The sequence below is a fragment of the Centruroides sculpturatus genome, unplaced genomic scaffold (genome assembly GCF_000671375.1).
Source record: "Centruroides sculpturatus isolate CEXI.00-Female unplaced genomic scaffold, Cexi_2.0 scaffold989, whole genome shotgun sequence".
Classification (NCBI taxonomy): domain Eukaryota; kingdom Metazoa; phylum Arthropoda; class Arachnida; order Scorpiones; family Buthidae; genus Centruroides; species Centruroides sculpturatus.
In genome coordinates this window covers 111,982-137,678 of record NW_019385178.1, presented here as the reverse complement: position 1 = coordinate 137,678, position 25,697 = coordinate 111,982, and the positions used below count along the sequence as shown (strand labels likewise).

Below are 25,697 nucleotides of genomic sequence, written 5' to 3'. Positions count from 1 at the left end.
AATTTGCATAGGCAATGCATAATGCTAAATGCATTGCACACTTCTTTTATGAACAAAACAACAATCTGATTTGTTCGATGAAATTTATGGAAAGACAACAATATTTTAACACCATACACAGTTATGCATAGATAATTAAAATGAAAGCAGCAGCAGCTTTCTCCACAAGATATTCACATTAACACAACACTCATAATGTCACTGAATCTGACTTCTAAGTAATCAAACTGTGCTTCTTTGACTTCTGAAATTTGAAACATGGAGAAATATTGAATACTGCTTATTGTGGTAAATATCCTGACTTGCATGAATTTTTATAAAATAGTGCTTCTATATATTCATAAATATCAGACTGAAATGTTATTTATTATAGTAAAAAAACAATTAAAATTTTAAATACACTTTACTGTTTTTCTGTTAATTGTAAATGGTTGCATAAGTGTATAAGCTATCATCTGAGACAACTTGGGGTGAAGTACAAATTCATATGGAATTCAAGCAGTATTTGTTATCATGTAATATCCACATATAACAATACCATACTGTACATTAAAGTGTATAGATATATAGTTTTTTTTTAAATATTTAAGGTATTTATGTACTAGGAGAGCTTTGCTCCCTGCCCATTTTATTTCCTTTGCTCAATCCTCATGGGGTGCTCCACAGGCTTCACTTATTTGTTCTCAATATAGACTATCCATAACAAAAATTTTATAATGATTTATTGATTCCCAGTGGTACTGTTATTTTTTCATGATAAAAAAATGTTTATGACAAATTTTATGCTAAGTATTTTATATATACATCAGGTTATAAAGGTAAAATTTAGACATTTCAATTTTTTCTAGAAATGACTGGACAAATGTTCTAGAACAATCAATTTGAGTAGATGAGTAGCATTATCAAAGGATGTTTTTTCATATAATTCATTAGAAATAGATGCATCATCAATGTCTGACAATATGAAACTTTCGAAAGAACACATTTGCATGCTGCTGTTCTATCACTTCAAAAGTGGCTACAACACAATGAAAGCTCACAGTTTCATCTGCAAAGCATTTGTTAAAGTGTTCATGGGTGAGCAAAGGTCAATCAGCTGTTGCAAATGTCAAAGAGCCAATAGTGCAAAAGGCACTATTGGCTCTTTGACATTTCAAAGATCTGCACTTGATTGGTGTTATCATAATGGAGCTGCTTTCAACTAACATCATTGACACAGAAGAATTCTATTGTGGACAACTGGATCATTTGAACACCAAGATCAAAGAACTTTGTCCAAAAATTGACAGTCTGATAATGTACAATACACTGGTGCACAGAATGAAAAATGACCTTAGAGAAGTTGCTACTTGGCTGGGAGGTTCTGTCTCATCCACCTTATAGCCCAGAGTTGGTGCCAACTGACTATCATCTATTTTGTGCCCTGTAGAACCATATTGTATTATAGCTCAATGATGATATCTGAAATTTGAGATTTTCATCATTTTATGTTCATGGGATTGAAAGTTTCTAGCAAAGATGGTAAAATGTGACTGATGTTGATGGTTATTACCTACCAGGCTGTTGAGTTAATTGACAACATAGTTTTTTTCAAAATGCCTAAATTTCACTTTTACAACTTGATAGAATAAATTAAGTATTAAAAAAATAATTATCTTGAAGTAGTTATATTTATAAAATTATTAATGAATTAAGAATTAAATTTCTTTTTTCTAGCCTGCTACTGTTCTGTTAATACCTGTCATTATATTAGAATNCAAGATCGTTAATGAGTTGTCTTATTTGTGGGCCGTCAAATATTCCTGCTTTAATTTTTTCTATACTTAACTGAGGCATAAGAATTTTAGAAAGGCTTAGGTGGGGCATAGCACAAAAAAGGTTGGGAAACACTGATCTAGACACTGCACGGCTACAAACTTACCTCAACTCTAGTTGAAGCATTGAACGTCAATTCATTACCGAATGCTTACTTCATTTGGTGGATTTACCTGGAACTAACTGGATGGCAGACTAACAATGGGGAAAATATACAGGAATCAACTCTTGCATATATGATTTAGAACTGTACAAACTGGAATTGAGCTGCACATTTCATGTAGCACTGTACGTTAAAAAAACACAGATCTAAAAAAGTAGAGCTGATAGAGAAAAACTGATTTTATATTTGGATTCAGTGACCCAAATATAGCTAAAATCAGTTCTAAAATCCTAGGCACCAAAAAAAAATTTTTTTTTTGTAGGCTTGTGTTATTTTTTATATTATATTATTTATTTTATCATTATTTTTATTTTGTTAATTAATTGTATTTTCTCTACAACTTAATGAAGTAATTCTTGTAATAAAAAAATAACTTCTAGAAACATTTTACATTTTCTTTTAGCTTTAATATAGTTGAAAGTTGTTAATTTTATCATCAAAAACAAGAATGATTGATTTAATTTAAATTGTATTTTATAATAACTAAAAGCATTTTCTTTGGTCAATAATTATTGTATCAAGCTAAAATTACATTAAGATTCTGATAATGTAAAAACATTTTATTAATTTTTTTATAATTGACGTTGTTTTATGTAAAATCAAGAAAACACTTTAACTTTTGGAAATTTATGAGAAATTTACTTTATTGAAGTACCTTAAATAAGCTCACTTTCACAAGCAACTTTTGGACTGATGAAATCCCATCTTCAAGAATATATACATCACAAAACAGTTCTCTGAACAATATTGTAGTGGTGCTTTATCAGTCTGAAAATGCTAGAATAAAATGAGATTGTTTTGATGATTACACCAATAAAATGTTTTTTATTAATTAAAATTCTAATGAGAAAAATCAATTTTAATTCAGGGAACTAATTATTTAAACAAAAATTAATTATAATAATATGTTTGTAGAACAGCATTTAAAAATATCATGATTTTGTTTTAGGCAAATATAGAACAAAAATTTGTGGCATTAAGAATGCCAAATGAAGATAAATTTAGTTCTGCATTCAGCTGGAAATATAATGTTTCTGTTCTCTATCTAGTAGTGAGTATTGTTTGTCATTATCAATTTATATAAAACATTTTTTTAAATAGGAAATAGAAAAGTAACCCTCAGATAAAAGTAAGATTTTCGTGTAACATAATAGAAATGTTGCTGACATCCAAATAAACATTTGTATTTCAAGGACTCAAGCAATTCAGTTGAACTTGGTTATAATGAGCATTAGGGGATGACAAGATTTTCTCATTATAAGTGTTATTCATTATATCCATGAAGAACAGTGACATAACTAGGGGATGAATGGCGGCTGCCTTTGGCACAAACATGTAGGGAGTGCCCCGCAGTGGCAAAAATTATAGCTATGTCACCGATAATTAGTGAAATTTATCTTTTAATTTTTAATTCTAAATAACTTGATTCAGAAAATAATAATAATAATAATAAAATACAGTGGTGCCTCATATAACATACTTAATCCGTTCCAGGTGCATGTCCATTAAGTGAAAAGTCCGTTATACGAAACGCATTTTCCCATAAAAATACATGTTAAAACATATAATTTGTTCCGCAGCATAAAATAACCATACTGTACCATAAAAAAATGAAAAGTGAGCAGTCACCAATTATGCCTGGTAGTCAGATGTTGTGAGGAGGAGGTGGAGGAACACTTTCTTCACACATTCATACAGACACACTTTTTACACATTGCAGCAGGTCTCTTTTTATTGATTTTTAATCGGAGTCAGATTCTGGAGAGCTATGGGAGCTTGCAGGATCAACTCCTCTTGTTCCATCCTTTGATTTTTGGTAGCTGGCTTCTTGAAAAACATGTCCAGAGTGGTCTGTTTCTCTCTCTTCTTCAACGCCTGTCGGAAATGACGGGCAAGGGTGTCATTGTAGAGATCATTGATCCTGTTGGCCTCAACTCTGTTTGGATAATGAGTGTTGATAAACTCCTTAACCTCTCCCATTTGACAAGGAAGTTTTTGCCAACTTTCACTCCTTCTGATGATGTCTTGCTTTGTTTCAATTGAAATCACCTTTCTGTTTTTTTAGAAGCCATGATTTGCACAACACTTGAATAGATCTAAATACCCTGCACTGAGTTGATGTACTGTACATAATAAACAAGGGAGCAAGCTGAATCCCAACAGGAGCTCTATACTTCAGATATACTAATAATATATTCTAATAATAGTAATATATTATAAAAATAGCAGATTGTCAACAGGAAAAGAATGGAAACATCATTTGCACTTGTTTGCGGAAAGTCCGTTGTTCGCCTCACATAACTGCCAAATGGAAAGTCCATTGTTTGCAGCATCCGTTATTTGAGCTGTACGTTATACGAGGCACCACTGTACACATATATGTGTAATTACATTATACTGTGTTTTTATTAATAGTTATATAAACTACAATATAATTAATATTAGGCAATTTACTTCTTCATGATTAAAGATAATACTAATTAATAATACACCCAATTTCAGCTATCTACGAATCTTAAAACTAACGATTGCTTTATTTTTCTATAATGTCGATCCTTTCAAAGACAACAAAGAAAACTTTCTACACACTTCAACGTTTTTAGCACCATTTTCTAATTCATGAATAATTTGTACTTTTCTGTACACCAAAAAAATTTTCTTTTCTTCATAGACTTCTTTCTCACATAAGGTTTGTTTCTAACTAGAGTATGTGGTAATTTTACAATCATAGTGATTATTAGGTAAATTGGCAGAGTAGGGCCAGAAGTTAGTCAATAAAGAGGAGTATAGTCTCCAAAAAAGAAAGTTAAGTGATAAATAGGCTTTTAATCTATGCAGGTCATAAAAGTGATTATCCAGTGGTCATAAAACTAAGTAACACTTTCAGTTTTATCTGTTCTAAGAATTTGGTATCATGTTTCTTACTACTTGAACAATTAAGAATGTTCATTGTGTTTGTATGGCTACTGAAAATTTTCTCAGGAGATCTGTGAAGTACCTCATAACTATGAGAAAATGTGTGGAAATATACATAAATTAAAATTGTTGTGGTGTTTTGTTCATTATAACTGTGAACTCATTTTTTCCGTGTTCATTATAATCAAGTTCAACTGTATGTATAAAACAAAATCAATTACAAATAACTTTTACAATGTAAATTTAAAAAATTATTCTTAACCACGGAGAAAAATTATAATGAGTTACAGCATCAGTCTGAAAATCTCAACAATTTTATAAAATGTAACTAAAACACAATAAAACATTTATTTATAAGTAATGAACTAAGCATGTTCAGATGATGTTTTAAGCATTTTACATCTTAACAATAAGTGACTAGCATAGCTGTTAATAAATAGATGCTTTGTGTATAATAATGTGCAATGTTATACTATAAACATTGCATTTGTTGATGCTATTGTTTCATTAATTGTACAAAAAACAAGAGATTTTATTCAAATAGATTTATGATGAACCAAATTAAATAACTTGTCATTTTCAATAACATTTAAATTTATTAAATTGGCAACCAATACTTAATTTTAATATGAAGTGGCTAATTTCATATAAATTTATAATGTTTTGAGAGAAATATATGTGATACCAGTTATTTTTCTATTTTCTTAATCTATTAATAATAAATTTTGAAGAAATAGATATTAATTGTTAAATGATCTGACGTAATATTCAAAATTCAAATTTTAAATGCAGTTGATTAAATCTCAACTGTGAAACATTTTAAAAATTAATTTTTTTTTGTTGACTAGTTTATATTTTTTTATTTCAATTGTTAATTTTAAGTATTTTTTACATATTTTTTAAAATTCACATAATTATCATTTAATTTGAAGATTTTGTATTAAAAAAATTCAAACTTAAAAAAAATGTATATAGAAATAAAGATAATTATTAGAGTGTTTTATATAAAATAATTTTTTATTTTTTAAATTAATAAGTTTAACAAATAGCTTAGTGTGAAAATCAGCTTTTTATTTTTCAATTATTTACTAAATTTCTGAAATTAAATTTTTTAATAATTTAAATAAAATTAATTTCTTTATAGATGGCAATTCAATTTATATTATATTTATTATTGTTGAAAATTGTGGATAATATTAAAGCGGGAAGAAATATTTCTCATATGTTTAGTTTTAGTCGTAAAAAATCTGAGAATATTAAAAGTAATTCAGATTTTCCTGAAGAGGAAGATGATGACGTGAAAAATGAAAGAGAAAGAGTGCAAAGTATAATTGATACTAAAGTGAGTTATAATTTGATTAAAAGATTTTAAAAATATTTTTAAATATGTAATTATTATTTTTATTTGATAGGATTTTGCTATTGTTATTAAGCAATTACGTAAAGTATATACAAAAAAAATATCTTTGAAAGATACTTTTAGTAAAGTAGCTGTGAGAAATTTAAATTTAGCTGTAGATACTGGTAGCATTTTTGGACTTCTTGGGCCTAATGGTGCTGGAAAAACGACTGTCATTAAAATGATTACTGCTGAAGTAATGCCTACATGCGGAGAAGTATGATTATAAATTTATTATAATTATTTTTTTAAAGTTTAAAAACTAAAATAAATTTTATTTAAAAAAAATATTTAACTAATTAAATGAACTTGAAACTTTAGATATCTCTGGCTGGTTATGACATTACATATGAACTATCTAAGGCTCTTCAAGAGATTGGATATTGTCCACAACATGATGCTTTATGGAATAAATTAACTGTTGAAGAACACCTTCATTTATATGCTGCAATAAGAGGAGTTCCAAAGTCACAGATACCTTCTATTTGTGAAAAGTATGTATATTGTAAAAATATATATACTGTATTTTGAGTTCTATTTACTTAATTTTAATGTGCTAATTCAGTAATAAGAACAGACTTTTACTGAATTAGCAAGTTGTTACACTAGGTTTTTAATTTTTTTTTATTTATCAATATCACTGTACTCTGTATCTCTGTTGTTATTTCTTTAAAAATAATACTTGATAGGATGATTTACTTTTTACATGTTTTTAGATGAATACAATATTTCACCTTTGATGTAAAATCTATTTTTTTATTAATGGATTATTCCATTATTAAAATCTGTTAATTTTAATATCTTGTTAATAAACATAAATAATAAATGTAGAGTATAATTTTACTTTATAGTGTTAGTATAATTTTATAGAGGAATTCATTTGTGTGAGACAGGCAGTGGGTCACTGGGTTAATCCCCAAATGACCACTTACTCTGCAACAGGTTGATAAAACTCGATCTCAGAGTCATTGGATGGCTAGGAGGGAAAAGTGAGTGGGGAGTGCATCCGTAAGTCGGCAGGTGTTTTTAAGAGACAGGTTTAATAAACTAAACATGCATTTATTTATATAACTAAGCTAGGATACATAGGTTAAATGTGATTAAATAAGTTCACTATACAAAAGGGCCGCTCTAACAGCTTTGACGGCTAGTGAGAGAGAGAGAGTTCACAAAGCTCTAAAACAATACAAATACCTCTATGAGGATATGTCTAATCTGCGTTCATGGAGTGCTGTATGAATCGTAGTCTGGCGATAAATATGGAAGTTCAAGTGGTTTGTCTTCTACCGATATCTTCTCCTTTCGTCCATTCGTGTCCATTGTATGGAGGTCCGGCGACGAGATGCACAAAAGTATATTATACATTATGCGTGGGAAATGAGTCATGTGATTGACTTCTGTTGACACTTACTGTGCATTCCGATCAGTTAAGTGTCAACTTTCCCACCGAAGTGTGAAACAATCGGTGACCTCCAACATACTTCTCACCAAGAGTGTTTTTTTTTTCATTGGAGTTGTTTACAAAGATTTTTCCAACATCGGCGTAAAAATTGTGGATTTCACATTTGCTTTTTATCTAACTTACTAAAATGAAACTTTGGAAAGTCCTGAACATCTGAGTCTATATTTCATAGATCTTTTATATTTGCCATACAGAGTACAATATTATATTTTTTGTTTTATAAGCTTGCTTCTTTAAAATTATTCAAAATTGAAAATGGTAGTCATCCATACTTTACAATGACAAACATTTCGTATAAAAGGTTAAAATCTTATAACGAAAATCATCAAATACAAAATTGGCCATATTTTTTAATGATTTCAATACTAACAAAATAGCCTAACATATTTAATTTTTAATATTACATTAAAAATTTCTGAGCAAATATCATTCTTAAAGAGTAATAAAACTAATAACAAGTTAATATAATTTTTTTAGAGATATATTTAATTTAATATGAAAGATTTATCTGTTGAACAAATGTTAAAAAAAAAATTACAATTAACATCTAACATTTCCATCATCACCTAGAATAATATCATTATTATTTTATTTCTCTCTCTCTCTCTCTGCATATGTATGTGTTTATAAGTGTAAGTTATTTATTGCTGGTCATTTTCAGGAAATAAGAAATAATACTAGCAAACTCATTACTGAGGTGAAACAAAGGAAACATTTATTCTTTGATGATAAAAGTTTTAAACATAGAAATCATGGCAGAAAATATTTATTCAATGAAACATTTTTGTACATATCAAAAATATTTGAGCAAATAAATTAGTTATTACCATAATTTTTATGTTTAAAAGCTTTATTACCAAAATCTGAACTTTTTTTCTTTTTTCGTTTAATTTAAGGTTTTAATTTTTTTTTAAATGGAAGGTTCAAATCAGTTCAAATGTTGTTGCTATTTATGTAAATTAGAAAGTACAATATATGAAAATCAAATAATATTGCACAAAAATTTTTATAATATTTGACTAAGATAATTTTTTTCAGTTATTTGTAATTATTTTAAATATATAATTATTTTTCTAGGTTGTTGAATCTTCTTCACATAGGAAAATTTGCTAAGAAGAAAATAAGAACTCTTTCTGGTGGAACCAAAAGAAAGGTAACTAAATATATAAGACTTTTAAATTTAATTATACAAATCAAATTTATAATACATATTTTATTTAAAATTTATTAATCTTACATTTTATTCTGTTACGTAATGTGACTGGAGGGTTAGCACCTCTTTGGTTGCCTTGTCAGGATGACACTACTGTGTTGACATATAAGCCACGACAGGGGTTTATTTTTGTTAGTTACTGCATGCGAGCGATTGTGTGCATAAATAATCAGATTCCAGATGGAGGACTATGAGACAGCACGACAGAAGTAAAGCACTCAAATACTAGGTTTAACAACAAAATAACTGTTTAATTGCAAAGAAAAAGGTTACATGATACATACATCATAATATATTGAATTAACTGATCTATACCATAGGTGTGTGTGAAAGAGAGCATTTACATGTTAATTCATGTTGGGATAAATACCTGATGGATCATTCTGTCAAATTGTTCCAACTATGAGAGTTATCTTTGGTAGTAGGGTTATGTAGACAAGTTGATAATAGGATCAGTTTGGAGAATTGGCAATTCAGGGAATAGGTGATATCCTCATCGTGGAATAGGTGATATCCATTATCAGAGTAGACGAGATCAGTATAGGAGTGTAAAGTACTATATTATTTTTCCGACTTTCTACAACAATTATCGACACGACTGTGTGCCAGAAATAGCCGTTCCCTAATGGGTACTTTACACAGATTCACATTAGTGTGCCAGGCCTGGACTTTAAGCATGCACCGAATTAAATAATGACAAAGTTAATCTTAATCAAAAACAATCCAATATTTAATAAAATTTTAATAATAACTATATACAAAATTTAGTAAAAATCAAATAACAATTTATTCAATGTAAATCAATAAGAATCAACCCAACAAAACTCAAATCAATCTATTTTCTAACTTAACTCTATTCCCCTTTGGAATTCGACAAAAATTCAAAGACTTAACTTATATACAATAATTCTTATGAATTAAAGATTTTAATTGTCACCTCAATATACTAGGAACCTTTTCCTCAACTCTCAAGACTTTCTCTAATCTTCGATCCACAAATCGAATAACTTCAAAATCGTCTTGGAACTACTTTATCATATCGGACACCTCTCTCTTTTGCTGCTACGAAGCTCACCACGCTTGTTGCTAACAGAAGCTCACCACGCTTGTTGCTAACAGAAGCTCACCTTGACCATCTTCACTTGAGGTTCGGTCTTTATACTGTGAGGTGACATCACAATTCTGAGTGCAATCACTCCCCTCATTTACATACTTATTTGCTAACAATAAACTTTTTCTGTTTGTCTGGCAGCCTATTTTCCGACAATACTTGCTGACCTTTTACATTATTCTTTTTGACAATTTTTGGGATGTTTTTATTCTTTAAGATTTAGCAAGGTCCTAAGTTATGCTTGTGGGTCTCCCCCTTTTCTCGGTGCGGACTTACTTTTTTCCGCTCGGGAGCGCAAGTGTGCATGAGTTTTTCCTATGGTGCTTTTCTTTCATCGGTGAGTTGGTTTCTCTTCTATTTTTAAGTTTCTAAGGTGAATGGTGAGGAAACCTTCATCCTAACAAAGCATAAGCCTGAAACAAAAATATAATAAAAAGCAAAAATAAAAGTAAATAAAAATAATGCTCGGACTTGGTTCCTTACAGGAGTAGGTAATATCTTTAGATGGAGAAGTGATATAGGAGGCACTAAACTAACTAACCCCTTCAAGGCACTGGCGACAACTGATTCATTGGGCTGTCAGTTCTTATGTTAAAATTGGTAGCACATGGCCAGGAGGTTAAAAGATCATGGAAAAGCATCACTTTTGCCATTAAGAACATGAAAAATGAGATGTTCTCAGGTACTAGATGACAAATATCAATGACAGTTATCAAAATATGTACAATGAAATCATGTTTTTTTTGGTTGAAGTCCAGGTTCTCACACAAATATTAAGATATTAAAATAGGCAAAAATTTTCTTGAGAGATGTAAAAAAGTAATTTTCATTTCAGGTTTGCTTTATAATTAGTATTCTTGGCAGACCAACAGCTGTATTGTTAGATGAGCCATCTACTGGCCTGGATCCACAAGCCAAACGTTATTTATGGGATATCATTCAAACAATGTTTCCTGCCAATGGAAACCGCAGCATACTATTCACAACTCATTCTATGGAAGAAGCCGATACTTTATGCACCGAAGTGGGAATTATGGTAAAAGGAACCCTTAGGTATATGAACAAACTAATTTTATTTAATTAATGACAATATTTAGCAGTATAATATTTAGCAATGTAATAACTACTATTTAAAAATGATTTATAGATGTTTGGGCTCAATTCAGCATTTGAAAAACAAGTACGGAATTGGATATACATTGGATATCAAAATTAAAAAGAATGAAGATGGTTCATATGTTAATAAAGATAATGTGAAAGAATTTATTCAGAAAAACTTTCCTTCATCCATTATTAAAGAAGAATTTTGTGAAAGGTTAACTTATTGCATTCCACAATGTAATTCATCTCTGGCCAACATTTTTGGTTGTCTTGAAAAAGGTATGTTTATGTTTTAATATGAAAATGCTATATGAATGAGACATGTTTGAATCATTTGATCAAACTGAATGAAGATTATTTTGTTAAGTTAAAAATGAAAGTGAAAGTCTAGTTTAAATTTTTACTTAACATCCTTTTAAAAAAAAACATTGCATTATTTCTATGAAGTATGAATAAATAGTTTGTATTCTTGTAAAATTCAGTTAAATTTAGCAATTAATTATGATGAATTTTATTTCAACTAAAATTACTATATGGATTATGTAATGGTTTAATTTTAAAAAGATAATAAATGACAATTAAAGAGCAAACTTTAGACACTTGCATTTGGAAGTAAACAATGTTTCTGAATGATGATATTTTTTCACTTCCATTATCCTCTTATGAGTATGATAGTCAGTCAGAATATTTTTTTACTCTGTTAAAACTAACTATTGATAAAGTAAGCCAATTGGTAGTTGCAAAATTAAAGATTATCAGATAATAATTTAGAGAAGCATTATTGCACTTATTTTGTGCAGAAAGTTTGAGAAATGCACTCATTAAATGCATTCATCAATTGTAAAATTTGTAGATGAAAATTTATTTTGAAAGTTATTTAAAATTATTTCCCAAATAGAATAGGAAATGCAGAATACAGATTTAAACACTTGTGAAAACTAAAATAATCAATTAAAAATTTTTAATATACAGTAGATTTTATCTTATTTCAAATGTTTTAAACAATAATTGCCATTCAGCTTTATAATTTTTATTGCATTTTTATAATCAGATATAATTAAATTATAAAATAAAATTTAAGTTAAAATAAAAACAGATATATAAATTTCACTAATTAAATAATTTATTTATTTTAATGATACAATTTTATTTAATTTTTCAGAAACATTTTTTTCAAAGAAGTGATTACTCTTCAGTAATTACATCTTTAATTATTAATGAAATATGATAATTTAGCATAGTTATAATTTAATATAATTTTTTGACAAATTTTACTTGCATATTTCAATTATCCAAAAAATCCTAAATTTAAATATTTATATGTAGCGTTAGTCATTATATTATTTATATTGTAGGATTTGAAATTAATCTGTTTGTTATTGGTCCTACATTAATATAATGTAATAACTAACGAGTAGTTATTGTGAAATCATCACAATGCTGGGCTGCAATTTTTAATAATATTTAAAAAATTTTTAAATTTAAAATATATTCTTTCCACATCAAATTAGTAGTGTCTTGCCCTGTACATCATACTTTTCATGTTAACAACAGAGTCCTGCCGGTCATTATCTAACTTCTTTCAGGGGAAAATTTTTGAATTGAAATAACATGATGTAGCCAAGCTGTTTCATTCCCTGAACACTGGGAGTTTGGTGTGGGTTTGTGTCATGCCAGGATGGGCTGGCCATGTGCAGTTTTCCGGGTTTTCTCTATGTCCATAATGCCTAAATAGAAGCTGGTTACCCATAAAAAGACCTCCCAGAAGGCATTTTCTCTATGCAAATCACCAAAGTGTTGTGTTCTGTAACTTAATAAAACAAACAAACAAAAGAAATAATATGACTTTCAGTCCAAACCAGTTCATATATAGTTAATCTGGACCTCCTGCCTCTAAGCTCTCCATATCTGGTCTTGTCTTTCAGCTACCTAACTCTGTTCTTGAGTTTAAAGAACGACAGACAGACAGATGGACAACAGTGGGAATTTATAGGTCTATAATTTTTTCAGATTGTAGCCCAATAATTTTCAACAGGTTTCTTGTAACACACACACACACACATTATTATTTATATATAATAATATGTATAGGTTATATAAGTCATGTTATTTTATTTCAGAAGGTTTATGTATATTTGTGATATTTTATATATTTTTTAAAAAATTAAATACATCGGCCAAATTTTAAATTTTTACTTCAAAATTTTCCCCTGAAAGATGTTAGGTTGATGACTAGCACAACTCTATTGTTTAAGGAAAAGTATGATGTACAGGGGCAATCTACTACAAATTTGAGGTGGAGAGCAACATAGCAAAAATTGCAGCCTGGTATGGTATGATGATGCCATAATAAATAATTGCTCATTTCATTTGATGTTTTTATTCAAGTTAACTGATATTAAATTATTTAAATATATAAATGGATTTTTCAAAAATTATTAGAAGTGTAATGTTATATTCAGAGTAATGAAAATTCTACAATTGTCATCAATGGCTATCATTTATACATATTTTAATTCTTATAAATCTTTCATTATCTATTATTGTTATAATGTAAAAGTTAAGTTTTAAATTACTTTTTAAAATAACAGTATAGTCTTGTTTTATGTGGGAGTTAAGTCAGAAGGTATTATGTAAAATGAAATTCCACATAAATTGTACTGTACTCCACTCAGGTAATCCCAGACAATTGCCTAGACATTTATGCACTTATTTGCAGTTAACAAAATAACTTTCAAATGCGTTTAATACATTTTACTTTGGTTTTTAGTATATATACTGAATTTCATAATAAAAATATTCAGCTTGTGAATTAATAGTCAGAATTACCTCTGTGAATCTATGGAATAAGCTAATCATTTACTATCTACGAAAACATGAATTTTTATATTTCAGTCTTACATAAAAGACTGTAAACCTATAGAGATGAGGATAAATGATGTCTTATATTTATCATGGGAAAGTTTTGTTGGCTGTTCATACCTCAGGTTAAAATATGCCCATAATGAACAATATTGAGGCTGATACATCATATCAATAAATCGATAAGAAGATATATTTGTTTTATTTTTATCTAAATTAAAGAATATATAATTTTCTGGTATAGAAAGCTTACAAATTTCTTGAAGAAATTGAAAAACTAATTCATAAAATAGTTTCTTCAAATAAAATTATTCAAATTATTCAATTATCATTACTTAAAATTATAATTTTAAGTAATGATAAGCCAAATTTGAATATTGTTTTTTTCTTTCAATAATAAAATTAACAGAAAAAATTGCCAAATATTTTTTTTTTCTTTAAGTAAAACATGCCAAAAATAACGATAGTTTTTAAAATGTTTGTTTGATTATAAGATATTAATAACTAGATAATATAAATGATAAAATTTAAAATGAAACTTAAATTTTATTCTAAAATATACCACTTGTAATTTGTAAAATTTTACTTTCAGCAAAAGAATTTTTTGAAGAGTATAACTTCAGTCAAACAACACTTGAACAAGTAAGTTTTTATATTATCTACACAGTATATGTACAAATAATATAACAAAGTTTGTATTTATCGTATGTATTTAATGTTTGTTAATACTTATGTACTTATTCTTTATAAACACTATGAACATACTTATATAAATATAAATATTGTTCATTGATATTTGATTTAATTTTATATAAAAATATGAGTCTTACAACAAAATGATAATGAAAGATATTCAAAAATAAGGTTTACACTATAAATTTGAGATAATAAAAATAGGAAGATCAATATTAGAATATCTTATACAGAAGAGCAACTGTTTTTAATCTTGTGTACATGTACCCATGGATTTGAGATACCTTTTCTGAGAATGTGAGATAGGCTTGCTAGCTTCTGAAGATTTGACACTAATGCTGGCTTGCTATTTAGCACGATTGTGTCACCATCACCTGATGATTCATCAAATGACACAATCAGTGCCCTATTTGCCTATGAACTTTACACAAAATGGTAGGCGATTTGCAATGAATTAACATAATTTTTTAAAATGGCAGCAAAATTTTCAACTTTAAAGTTTTATGTTTTTCAGTTTAATTTTTTTTTTAATCTAATTTTTGCTATTGTTTGTACCTTTTCAAAATTTACACATTTCACCTTATGTAGTGCTAAGGATGATGGGTAAAAATATGATGTCATGTACACTTGGAATTATAGATGCTGCATGCTGATTGGCTGTGACAGTATCATTATGCAAAAATATACATTGTTATAGGGCACATTTGGAAATTCTAACTGGTGTTATCTGTAACTGCTGATAATTACCAGAGCATTTAGAAAATGTAACCTGAATAACCAACTGTGTTTAAAAATCATGGTTATGATGTCACCATGATTTTTCGAAGTAACTAGTGACAAAACAGTTAAAGTGGTTCTCTTGAATTACAAGATGGCAGTCACATTGCATCATTGTAGAGAATGTGGCTGTGATTTTAAAAATTTAGAGGAAATAAAACAACATTTTGTTTTTAGAACAAATTGACCAAGATCAGAAGGCCATGTTGTTCCAAATGTCAGATGGGACAGGACAGCATGGTCATTGGCCAGCAAATTTAGTGTATGCTGTGAAATTATTGATTTTACAGTATAAACTAAATGAAGATATAGTTTTCTCCAATACTCATAAAAAAAATTCAACAAGTTCATTTTCATTTTCTGATGAGCTCATCAAATCTTTGTCATATGATTCTGAATTGATATGCAACAGCAATGGCAGAATTAATATCACCTCCTCTTGACTTTCTGCCATGTTGAACACCACAAAGTAATGTGTTTGAAAGTGTGGAAAAAAAAAGCATGTTTGAAAATGCTCTAATCATCCAGAATAACCAACTATAACCGATGATATCAGTCACCACTACCATGATTTACCAGTAGAATTTCCAAACATCTGTCATCAAAATACTTGAAGATTATTCTAACTGGAAGGTGATTTTCCTGTGTATGAGCAGTGACAAAGGTAATTGAATCATCTCAAAATTATGCTAAGTGGAGAGCCAGCATTAGAAGACTCCAATCCATGAATAAAAACTCCAACAATGAGTTGCTTAACTTAACTTTCCTGGCAATATTTAAAACTGAGTATGTAGTGCACATCTGTTATGATTTTTTACTATTAAAAATTTTTATATTTTTAATTATTATAAAATGACAAAAAGTTTAATTTTGAGAGTAGAGATGGCTTTTATAAAAAAAATTGTAAATGCTAATAATGAGGAAAATCGTCATTAAATTTGACCCTACTCGAGATATGACACATGACCTCCCCTTTATCTCCCCACCCTGTCAACATTAACCACCAAAATTTAATAGTTTTAATTAAAATGGCTGATGATAATTTTTAATTTTTTAAATTTAATAGAATCAATCTTTTAATATACAAACCTTCCTGCAAAATTTCAGAAATTTTTGAAAAAAGCACAGGATTATTTTTTAACCCTTTCTGGCCTGTGGACACTAAGAGGGCCTCTCATAGCAAGCCCATTAAGGGTTCAGCTAGACCCACAATGGGGTGGTCAGATGGTGAGGGATGGGGCCTGACATATCTGGATTGACCACCTTCCGAAAAATTCCTTGGAATTTTTTGACCTGTCTGGATTTGATCCTGAGTCCCCCCAGAGTGGTAGGCTGCCACTTTGACTTTTCAGCCATCTGGCTTAGAACAAGAGTTATTAAACTTCAAATAGGGTGAACAAAATCATGCCTCGCACACATAAACATGCATACATACATACATACATACATACATACATACATACAGATAAAAAAAGAAACTCTAAATTTTTTTTGCATTTCTTGACATTTCAAGATCTCCCTGTGTCCAAAGATGTAAAAATTGTGGGAGGTCATTTTTTGATCTATCATCACACTTTCTCTCTGTTATATATAAAATGCTCTGCTGCGAAAATAAAAATTTTGGGAAATTTTATGTTTTTGAATTCTCAGCAACATCAAAATACCTGTCTCTTATCTTCAGTCTCTGTAATATATTGTGGTTGTTTGTTACAGGACAGGTATACAATTCCGCGAACGGAAAGTTACAAACACAAGAAAGATACAAAATTCAATTATCACACAGAATCTTTACTTTAGGAATCCCAACTTAACAAACTTTATGCCTCTTTTATACATAAAAAAAAGAACAGGCTTGTCCTCCACTGTTAGTGGGGTTCGTACACGTGACAACAAAAAATAATTACTTATATAACTAACTTATATCTAACTTATAACTAATGAAAACAATAAGAACATAGGACAGATGAATGTGGAAACAAAGGGTAGGGAGAATAGAAATACCCGGGATTTCTTTTGGTACGTATATACACTGTTCGAAGTATGGCGCCTCTCTGTCTGTCTTTTTCCCCAAGGTCTGTTCTGCTCTTCTCGATATCGCAGAATTCTCTCGTTCCTTGGACTCTTCGTTGTCCTCACGGCCCTTTTCTTTTTTCTTTATCGTCTTTTTCCTTCTTGCCGGTTCAGATCATGAGCACTCCTTCCTCGATCTGCTCTCTTCGGGGTCTCTCCCAAGAATGCTGAATTTCTGACCGGTCTTTTCCCATGGTCCCACTCTCTCTCTTGTTCTTATTTTCTTAGAAAAAGTAATCCTACCCCAGGGGCAAAAGAGGTAGGTCAGAAGGTCTTAGAAGAGACAAAGAAACAGGAAGGAAGTATAGGATTAATTCGAAAAAAAATATATATATATACAATATCATGGCCGACGGCCACAATATAACCCATCAGTTGATTGTCTTGTTGAGTAAAAATGGGAATAAATCTCAATTTGGAAATTGTCAAAGTTAAAAAACTGAAATTTCTTCATTAAATAGAGAGGTTGCGGCCGACGTTTTCAATGCAAAAATGTGTACGTCAGACGTTCAGCGTCGCCTTCCTGTAAGCCTAGACGTTTGACAATGGCATTTGGAACGTCAGTGGAATCATGCTTGACGTTCCAAACGTCATTGTCAAACTTCTAGGCTTACAGGAAGGTGGCGCTGAACGTCCAACATACATGTTTTCACGTTGAAAATGTCGGCCGCAACCTCTCTAATGTGTTTTAAGTTTATGACCATATTATATAGAGTTCAAAGGAAAGTCTGTACATCCTCTGTAACTTTTAAACCACCTGTCATAACACCATGGACGTAATTGGCACTTAAGGAAAGTGACTTTGCACAGTCCATTGTAGTGCCTCTAGTGGCGAAATACAGAACTAAAGAAAACTAACTTGGAAGCTAACAGAGATAGGCAAAAATAGTCCAATTACAAAATGAAAGTGTATTGTTTATTTAGTATGAAACAATACTTGATTCAGCAGAAACACAGGAAAGACCAGAAAACACTAACTGCCTTATGTTTGTGTTGTTTTGTGCATAAACATTTATACACAAAACAACACAAACATAAGGCAAGATCATGCAGCACTGGTACAACAAACTTGTCAGTAGTCTTTTGTACAATGTTCAAAGTGTGCACCATCAGTAACAATGCACTTCTGAATTTGGGACAGAATTTCATCTCAAACAGTATGCATCATTGAAGGGGTTACAGAATTACAGGTGTTGACAATGCCTTCCTTTAAATCTGCTATAGTGGAAGGTTCTGTAGCAGATGCTTGATTTTTCAAGTATCCCCAAAAGAAGTCCATTGTATTAAGTTGGGTGACCATGTTGGCAATTCTGTACACCATCACATCCAATAACTCAGTTGCCAAATGTTAGAAATTGGTTTCTGCTAGTTCTTTCTTATAAGTGTTTTTGCTAAATCAAGTATTGTTTTGCACTAAATAAATAGTGCTTTTACTTTTTGCAATTGGTCATTTTGCCTGTCTTTGTTAGTTTCTGAGTTAATTTTCTTTAGCTTTGTATTTCACCACTAGAAATGCTAAAATCATTTAGCATTTCTAGTGAAATACAAAGCATTTAATTCCAATATTGTATAGGTTCAATATCATAAATTGCAACTGTTCCTGGAAATAAAGTTAGAATTATATAATACTATATTGTTGTAGGGGCCAACAAAAAATGTAGTTTTAATTACAATATCTTATATAATGTAATGCAACTTTTATTATTTTCATATTTAATGTTTTTATTTTCATTTCTTTATACTTTATACAGAATATATAATTTTAGAAATTATTTAATTATACTTATTATAAAGATGATCTCAATTATCTGTTTTCTAAAAACAATAATAAAGTACAAGTATGTGTATATTTCAATTTTGAGATTATTTTCTAATTCTGTTTACACTAAATGTTCAATTTGTCTTTGTGTATACAGTAGTGTAACCAAAGGGCCCAAGCACTCTTTGTAAATAAGTACAGGAAAAGATTTGAATGTGACAAATGCATTTACACATAGGAATAAAGTCTTAGACTAAGAGTTAACTCATTAGTACTAGCAGCTACCATCTACAATAGAACCAGGGGTAAATATAGGTTTGCATGTGCTAATTTGGGCTCTCTCTAATATTTAGTTATGCTACTGTATATAAAAACATTTAATTGTTGAGCATCTCTTCATTAAAGCATATATTTCTGAAGGGTTAGAGTTTGCCTAATTAATATAAATAATAAAATGACAAAATTATTTCCTACAATTTCACTTTTGTTTAAAAATTTAAGTTATTTTATTTTATTTACTCATTAAAACTTTAAGTAGTTTGAGATTTCAAAAAAAATTTAGTCAAGTAAAACAGGGATATTACAATTTTTACTCAAGCTATACTAAATATAAATTTTATAAAAGTGGTAATACTCTATAAATTATTGGAAAACTTTGAATTTTAAATAAAATTCTAATTATAAACATTATATTCCAAAATATATTTTTAAAAATTTATTACAATTTTCAGGTTTTCCTGGAATTTGCTAAAGAACAAGAAGAAGAAAAAGACGAATAAAATGAATTATAATGTTATTTATTTGAAGATTGAATACGAACATAAATGACTATATTCAATATTGTGAAGCAAGAATTATTTTTAAATCTATAATTTTGTAATTACTGCTGAAAAATATTTCTACAAAATTTTTTTAAAGTAAGTTTTAAAATGACAGTTTAACATTTCTTGTGGCTTCTAATGTGAAGATTTTGAAAATATTAATGAATACTTCAAATTTCTACAAATGTACTTTGAATAAGCCATCATATATTTTAAATTTACATACAAGTATATACCATATTGTTGTAAATGTGATTTTATTGTAGTGAAGAAATGTATTTTAATGTGTGATGGTCAATGGTGTGAGATGCATAAATGACTTGAATGTTCTTTCATTTATGTGAATGCCCAAAGTAACATGACAATGATGTCTTTGACCAAATGTTCACGTCATTGTCCAAACACTTTAATCATTCATATCTCTCACCAGCTATCATAGTCTTTTCAAACCATTATTGTTGACAATGACCGGGCATTGACACGAATGATAGTCAATCATTGGTTATTTTTGAATATAAATGTAGCAGATTTTTTGTAGTTCATTTTTTTTCTAGAGCATTGCAAATCTTTGATTAAGGATCATTTATTTACATAACATAGGCATTCACAATATACTTTTCGGGGATCACAACATTTAAAAATAAGAATGAATGTAAGCCTAAATAGGGCATAAACTCTAGTGTAGGGACTAAATTACTTTTCTTATCTCCTGGATAAGATGGTATAGGCCTATGTGATAAATAACTAAAGTCTACTGTATATTAATAAAGTAACAAAACCAAAATAAGGTTATAGTCTTTCCAACTTGGTACTTGTCAAAACAGACCAAACCATTTTTCTCCCAATTGAAGGGGAGGATATGCAAAACAGAGAAGGTGGTACCAATAAATGGTTAATTATTTTAGTTTTTCCTATCTTCATCTACAACTTGAGAAAAGTTGTTTACTCTGTTTTGACAACTGCCAAGTTAAGTTGAAAGCAGCTCTAGGGCATGTTGTCTTAATGCATTACCAATATTGCCTGCTGGAGTGGTAATTGACATCCCTGCCGTCTGTTTAGGTCATTGCCAAACACAATTTGTAAATATCATGAATGTCCAGCCATTCACATGATTTCATACACTCACATCATTGACCATAACAAATATGTCTTGAAGATCGAAAACTCTTAATGAGAGGAAAAAATTACCAGAAGATATTGTGACTCTATAAGCAGCCAGGACATAATTTTTTTTGTGGCTGTTTGTGTAAAGCCACAACTCCTGGTCGTTTTATCGCTCTTTGAGCATTTTCAATCTTTGAGCCTAACATGTATAAAACTAGATATTGCCTGTTATAACGATCACACCCCACAATTAGTATTATGGATAGATGCTGTGAATTTTTATATTTTTTATTGTGATGATATTAAACAGTGGCCAGAAATTATTTTTGAAATGATAAATAGTATTATTTTCCAAAATTATATATTGTTAAAATACATTTTGTACATATAATAAATAATTTTATGCTGAACACACATGCCATCGAAGCGTACATAAATTACAATTATATTCTATTGTTATATTGTTATTTTTTATGTGATTATACAGTTTTATGCTGTTGTTACCATTGTTAAAATTCTAGTCCATTTATTTAAAAAAAATCAAAATGATGTATTATGTGTGGAAATCATTCCTGCCAAGTACTTCTAAAAACCATCGTCATGACTTATCATATTTATATATGTAGCCTATATATTTGATCTCACAAAGCAGGAACTTATTTAACACATCGATAAACTGTTTACAAAAATCATACAAATATTTATTTATAGTAAATATAAGTAATTGTTGCATCTTATTGTATGTTGTTAAATTTAAACTACTGTTTCAATTTTATTGTGTTTATGAATAAAATATACTTTGATGATATATTTTTTTATATTTTTAACTCTGCATACTTTCCATGCTCACCACAAGTTCAGCCAAATCCACAATAGGACGAAACTCAAAATATCCGGAACTGGTAAAATTTTTGAACCGACCCAAACTCGAACCAGGATCCCAGAGTGATAGATTAGACCCTAGGTGGGGAACCTGCGGCCTCGAGGCCGCATGCGGCCTCCGCGAGGTTCTTGTGCGGCCCTTTGCCACCTAGTACAAAAATGGTAGAGTTCGTTTCAAACAACTATTGTACATCAACACCATGACAGTTGCGCGAAAAATCCCGCCAAAGACAGTCATATTGTAACATGACGTCAGAATACTAGTCTGAAACGGACTCTAACATGCATGAGCGAGGCTCTGGCCCACAGACCATCCATTTCAGACTTGGACACTCAATGTTAATTTTTTAAACAGTTTTTTAAAAAATGTTAATTTTTTAAAAAACTGTTTAAAAAGCGCTAGCAGCGCCAACTACCTTGTCTAAGAAGTAAACAAAACTCGGTTTCAGATCTCCCATTTGAGTGTCACACCTTGCTTTGGCTTCTCTGACTCGCATCTCTCAACGCTTCCCTGTTGCGATCTTCAGCAAACTGTAGTTAACAGTGAGTGCTTATAACAGTTACACGGTTTTATTGTATTTCTAGAAAGTATACACTTTGTTAAAGATATTATTTGATATTCGTTTTTTTATCCATCATGTCAAATAGTAAGAGAAGAAAATTAGGTGATGAAAACAGAACATTTAATGTAGAATGGGAGTTAGATTTTTTCTTTACTGCTGAGAAAGATAAAATGATGTGTTTGTTGTGCAATACAGTTTTAAATACTTTAAAAAAAGCGAATGCAAATAAACACTATTTGACTCATAAAGAACATAAATATTTCGCTTTAGAAGGTGAATCACGAAAAGCTGCACTTCAAAAGTTGAAAAATGAGAAGCATCATCAGCAGGCATCTTTTAGTGCCTTTGTAAATCAAAATTCCGCTGCAGTTGCTGTTACGTATAAAATAGCACATATACTTGGAAAAAGGGGCAAACCATTTAGTGACATTGAAATAATTAAAGAATGTATTGTTGAAGCAGTGAGTATGTTAGATCCAAGAAATGTCGACAAATACAAACAATTACCTCTTTCAAGAAGAACTGTAACAGATCGACAGCACGAATTAGCGCAAAATGTAACAGAGCAACTTCATACAATTATACAAAATGAAGATGTTTATTTTTCAATTGCTTTAGATGAAAGCACTGATAAAACAGATTCGGCACAAGTTTTATATTTTATTCGTGCTATAACTAAAGATTTTCAATGTTACGAAGAACTACTTGCGTTGGGTACACTAACTGGAAGAACTCGAGGAGCCGATATTTTCGAAAACTTCAAAGAAGTATGTAATAAATTACAATTGAATGTCAGTAATTTAGTCAGTGTCTGCACCGATGGCGCACCTTCCATGAGAGGCAAAAAAGAAGGATTCGTTGCTTTGTTAAAAAAGGAAAACTTAAACTTGAAAAAATTGATATCATTTCACTGCATTTTGCATCAGCAAAATCTTTGCGCAAAATCTACCATTTTGCAAGACACTCTGGATAGAACCATTGCCATTGTCAACTATATTCGCGTAAATGCAATGCGTCATCGTGAATTTCGGCAGATGCTCTCTTTAGATGAGGAAACGTATAGTGTTGACCTACCATACTACTGCAAGGTTCGCTGGCTATCAACAGGTCAGGTTTTGATAAAAGTTTTGTCTTTACGACGACAAATTTTAAACTTTTATCAAGAACAAGGAAAACAATGTGATCTATCAGATGAAGTATTTCTCAGAAACCTTGCATTTTTGTCTGATATGATGACAAAACAAAACAATTTAAATATTTGCCTGCAAGGTGAAACGAGGTATATTTATGAAATGTGGCAAAAGATCCAAGCGTTTAGAAAAAAATTATCATTTTTCAAAACATTGCTTTGTCGATCGGAAATATCTGCACAACACTTCCCGGAGCTAGCTAAAATGTTAAATGAGCAGAACTGTGAAAATAAAATATTCGATGAATATGTAGGTGTCTTGGATTGTTTAATAGAAGAGTATACTAATAGATTTTCTGATTTTGACGAGCACACTCCTGCTATGAAACTGGCATTTGAACCACATTTAATAGATATATCCGAGGCTCCTGCAGAACTACAAATGGAGTTAATTGATTTAGGGGAAGATAGTATCATCAAATCCCTTTTTAACGCTAAAAAGGATCCCATAGAAATCTGGAAAAATGCTGTTGAATATCCATGCCTTCGAGAACATGCTCGCCGTTTACTTTCCTGCTTCGGAAGTACCTACTGTTGCGAGACAACATTTTCTCTCATGTCAAAAATAAAAACAAATTTAAGAACGCAAATTACAGATGCACATTTAGAGGATCAATTAAAGCTGTGTGTTACGAAGCTTGATCCAAATATACAATTACTGTCAAACAAAAAACAAAGCCAAATAAGTCACTAACTTAGTGAATAAAAAAATATTTTTTATTGTATTTTTTTATAATATTTTTATATTATTTTATATGTATATTATATTTAAAATTTTGTAGTATTATATTTTATTTTTTCTATATAATGCAATAAATTGTTAAATCTATAGAAAAACTATAATAATTTCACAAAAGTCACTTTCTTAGGTCAATCAGCTTATGCGGCCTCTCTTATTGCTGCCTAATTTAAATGTGGCCTCTAATGGTAAAAAGGTTCCCCACCTCTGGATTAGACCTTACTCTCTCGACCATTCAGACATCATTTATTATTCTGCGAATATATTTCGTGTATATTTAATTGTGGTTTAGAATGTAAACACAAACAAAATACGGCATCCAAATTAAAGTTTAATTGGTTTTAAGATAAGTATTTTGGTGAGGTAAACCGTCGTTATCAAATCTTCAGTCAGTGAGTTTTGTTGTACAATGTTATGGTATTACCAGAAACGTGACAAATAAATAAACCTATACATAATGTAAAAAATATATATTCAGAAACAAAATTATATGTACAGTACATAAAACAGGGTTATTTAATTTAAAATTAAATTTTATTTAAATTAAATATGTGTGTATAGTTCATATTTAGTTCAAATTATTTTAACATAGAGTTGGTGAGACATTGGGCAGGTTTCTAAAGGCAATTATTGTTCCACTTTTAAATGCAAATTAAGACTTAATGTTAATTGAATTTCAAATCATATGTCTCGTTAAATGTTGAATTATAAACCGAAAAATAAATAAGATTTTCTAAGAATTTTAATTATTTATTAGAAATTATAGTAAATTGCTTTGTGTTAATAAATAAATTTATGAAAAATACAATATTTGTTTTTACTCATTCTAATTTAAGTGTGCTGCAGAAATTTAATTGTAGGTTCAAGTGTGCTGCGAGACAAAAAGTAGTTGAAAAACACTGGTGTAGAGTCTCTTGTGTTGTTATTTTCACTACACATAGTGTACGTTCGAATTTCGAAAAATTCATTTCGGTTAAAAAGTAACTAGAAGTTTGTTCATCAGTTTTGTTTTAGAAAATCCGTTCTTTTACTTCTTATATAAGATTATAACATCATAT

General features: G+C 29.7%; 2 protein-coding genes across 2 annotated transcripts in view; both read left to right on the top strand.

Annotated features, from left to right (window-relative positions):
* LOC111635790 (ATP-binding cassette sub-family A member 5-like) overlaps positions 1–21,346 on the top strand; it is a 77,365-nt gene extending 56,019 nt beyond the window's left edge. Inside the window, exons 24-33 of the mRNA XM_023380858.1 lie at positions 1,717–1,764; positions 2,928–3,029; positions 6,045–6,236; positions 6,307–6,510; positions 6,615–6,787; positions 8,833–8,908; positions 10,915–11,132; positions 11,227–11,459; positions 14,635–14,684; positions 20,073–21,346. Coding sequence (XP_023236626.1) covers positions 1,717–1,764; positions 2,928–3,029; positions 6,045–6,236; positions 6,307–6,510; positions 6,615–6,787; positions 8,833–8,908; positions 10,915–11,132; positions 11,227–11,459; positions 14,635–14,684; positions 20,073–20,120 — 1,344 coding nt within the window. The 3' untranslated portion in view covers positions 20,121–21,346. The remainder of the gene's footprint in view (positions 1–1,716; positions 1,765–2,927; positions 3,030–6,044; positions 6,237–6,306; positions 6,511–6,614; positions 6,788–8,832; positions 8,909–10,914; positions 11,133–11,226; positions 11,460–14,634; positions 14,685–20,072) is intronic.
* Positions 21,347–22,204: 858 nt separating this feature from the next.
* LOC111635791 (general transcription factor II-I repeat domain-containing protein 2B-like) lies at positions 22,205–24,979 on the top strand. Its single transcript, XM_023380859.1, has one exon. It carries the CDS (start codon positions 22,786–22,788, stop codon positions 24,592–24,594), a length of 1,809 nt encoding a protein of 602 aa, XP_023236627.1. The 5' UTR covers positions 22,205–22,785; the 3' UTR covers positions 24,595–24,979.
* Positions 24,980–25,697: the final 718 nt, after the last annotated feature.